General features: G+C 53.2%; 1 protein-coding gene across 1 annotated transcript; it reads right to left on the reverse strand.

The window, feature by feature from the left end:
• Positions 1-437: 437 nt before the first annotated feature.
• Positions 438-2,695, reverse strand: Ccin (calicin). The gene has a single exon (XM_048420661.3). It carries the CDS (start codon positions 2,253-2,255, stop codon positions 489-491), a length of 1,767 nt encoding a protein of 588 aa, XP_048276618.1. The 5' UTR covers positions 2,256-2,695; the 3' UTR covers positions 438-488.

The following is a 2,695-nucleotide window of genomic DNA, read 5'->3' on the forward strand; positions in this document are numbered from 1 at the left end:
CCCGAAGCAAACATATCCTGGAAGAACGCTCAGCATCACATCTCTGAGCAGATCACTGAGAGGGGACTATAGGCGTTGAGAATAGGGGGGGGCTTGAACAACCCCTAGCCCAGGGTTTGGGAGGAATCTCAATCCCCACCCACCCCCCACCCACCCCGAGGTTTTTGTTTTTTTTTTTCCTGTCTCAGTTTGGAGACTTGCAGTGCTGGAGAAACTCTAAAAAAATCTGCCCACTGGGGGACTGATACCTGAGAGATGCTGCCGTCCCACCAACCAGAGGCTCCATGCCAGTCTCTGTTGGTTAGCTCCAGAGACTCATTCACCCTGAGCTTCTCCCCACGGATAGCATCCCCAGCCCAGGAGTTCCCTTTCAGACCTGAGCATTGACTACACTAAGAGGAACCCAAGGGCCACATTTCCTCTCTTGCTTTCTGTCATTAAATTGTGAATAATAATGCATTTACTTATTCTCCCACTTAAAAAGTTGTTCAAATTCTTTGAAGAATCTTGCAAGGTAGCTTGGCTAGACAGCAGGCAGGACAGTCCAGTGCCTCGGGTGGGGAGGCGAGGGTCTTCCATTCTCCTAACTTTTGGTCCAGCAAGTAAGCATTAGGATTGATGGTGTAGTCCTTTGTCTGGACGTCGTTGGCTGTGGTGACACCCCCACATACAAATACCTTGTTGTCGCCAATGGAGCATATAGCGTGGGACACATCCAAGGGACAGCTGTTGGGCAACAGAGGCACTGAGGTCGCTGACTTGTTGGCCTTTATCTTTTGTAAGTTGATTTCCACGCTCTGCCGGTGGCTGTGCACACGGAGGATGTTGTCTTGATGGAAAGAGAGCAGAGGCCGGTGGTTGAATTCAATGGGGAAAGTGATACACTGGACCACTTCCCCTGTGTTGGTGTCAAAGCAGTCCACTACACCCACCCGGGAGATGTAGCCCTTCACCAGGCATCGGCCAGTGACAATGTACAGGTTCCGGTCACCCTTGGTGATCACTGCTGTGCCATCCATAGGGATGCTCATCTTCCCTGCCAGGCACCAGGCTTCCTTTCGCTCATCGTAGCGATAGATGTTGGAGACGTACCTGCGTGGGGCAATGCTCCCACCCACTGAGTACACTGTTCCCCCACAGGTCACCATGGTGTGGAAGACAAGTCCAATGGGTAGGTCAGGCAGCTTGGTCCAGGAGTTGTCATCCATGTCATAGCGCCACGCCGTCTTTAGTCCTGAAATCTGCTCAGTGGTGCCACCGGAGATGTAGATGTAACGGCCAGCAGCAGTTGCGCTCAGCGCCGCTGCTCGGTAGGGCATCTCTGAGAGCTTCAGCCACAAGTTCTCCTGGATGATATATGCAAACACGCCATCGTTGAACTTGCCCTGGGCCTTCTGGCCACCAAGAATGACCACTGAGTCAAGCAGGGCCCCTTTCCGCTGATAGGACAGCAGGCTGCACGGCCGCTCCTGCTTGCGGTCCATTAGGACGCTCTCGATCAAGGTCGCGTGGGCGGAGTTGTTCTCCAAACCCGTCAGCTTGTTGCTGGCAAACATCAATGTCTTGTTGGAGACGGCATTGAGATTGATGTAATTGAAGAACTTCTTGAAGTATTTTTCCCGTTCCTCCTTCCGGAAGTACACCCAATTGATGAGGGCACTGAGAGCCTGGTCCTCGTTGAGCACGTGAAGGTTTTCATCACGGAGCAGGCGGCCAAAGATGACAGGTGGGCAGCGCATGAAGTGCATAGAGCCCTCGGGGCTGGCCCAGAAGTGGAAGTTGTCACGAATGCCCGAGTAGGCCAAGTCTGACACTTCTTTGAGTTCGAACAGCTCAGCCAAGAAGAGGTAGCGCAAGCAGTTGGCACGTCGAATGGACTTAATGAGGAAGTCGTTGCAGTGAATCCGGAGGCGTGGGGTGTTGAAATACTGAGCGCCCCGAAGCAGCTCCTCCACATTCTGCTCTGAGATCACCACTTTGCCGCTGTAGAAGTAGTCCAGGAGCTGGTCCACCGTGCCTGGACTCAGGTAGTTGGGGTCAATGGTGATGAAGAGCTCGTCGGTGGTCTTCATGTCGTTGCTGGAGACGAGACTTTTCACCAGCGGAGAGACAGCAGCCAGCACGTTGCGATGTGCGAAGAAGACGTGGTGGTCCACAGTCAGGGCCATGTCCCAATACTCTTTGCGCTTCCTCTGTTTGTTCAAGTTCTGCAGCACAAAGCTGTTGTAGTTTTTCTCTGTGAATTCCAGCTTCATGCTGCTTCTCGTCGGCTGAGACAGAGTTCAGTAGCCGGTACTGGAGGGCAGACTTTTTCAGGCCTTTGGGATTTGGACTGATGGTTGTTTGCAGAGCAGCTGACCAGAGAGGAGGGGGTGGGGTTGGGAGTGAGGGTGATGTCATAGAATGAGTGAGGTCATCATAATGCAGTCCCCTCCCCCACCCTCAGGCCTTTGTCAGAGGTATGGAGCCTTTCTCTCCTTAAGAGGACTCCAACCTGCCGAGGCCTTAAGGACCTAGTTCAGGCCAAAGTTCAGGGAATGAACCACGGTGTCTGCCTGGGTCTTTCAAGCTACAGTTCAAGGTTTCACCAGGAATGTTGGGGCTGGTTTGGGTGGGGCAGGAGGCCGCTGTGCACAGCGGAGATAACGGGAGGGGAGGAGAAGAGGTTCCCTTTATCTAGAAGCCTCCCATTTCA

The sequence above is a fragment of the Myodes glareolus genome, chromosome 16 (genome assembly GCF_982192425.1).
Source record: "Myodes glareolus chromosome 16, mMyoGla1.1, whole genome shotgun sequence".
NCBI classification, from domain to species: domain Eukaryota; kingdom Metazoa; phylum Chordata; class Mammalia; order Rodentia; family Cricetidae; genus Myodes; species Myodes glareolus.

Coding starts and splice junctions, on each gene's coding strand:
- Ccin (XM_048420661.3), bottom strand. CDS start 2,255: ATGAAGCTGGAATTCACAGAGAAAAACTACAACAGCTTTGTGCTGCAG.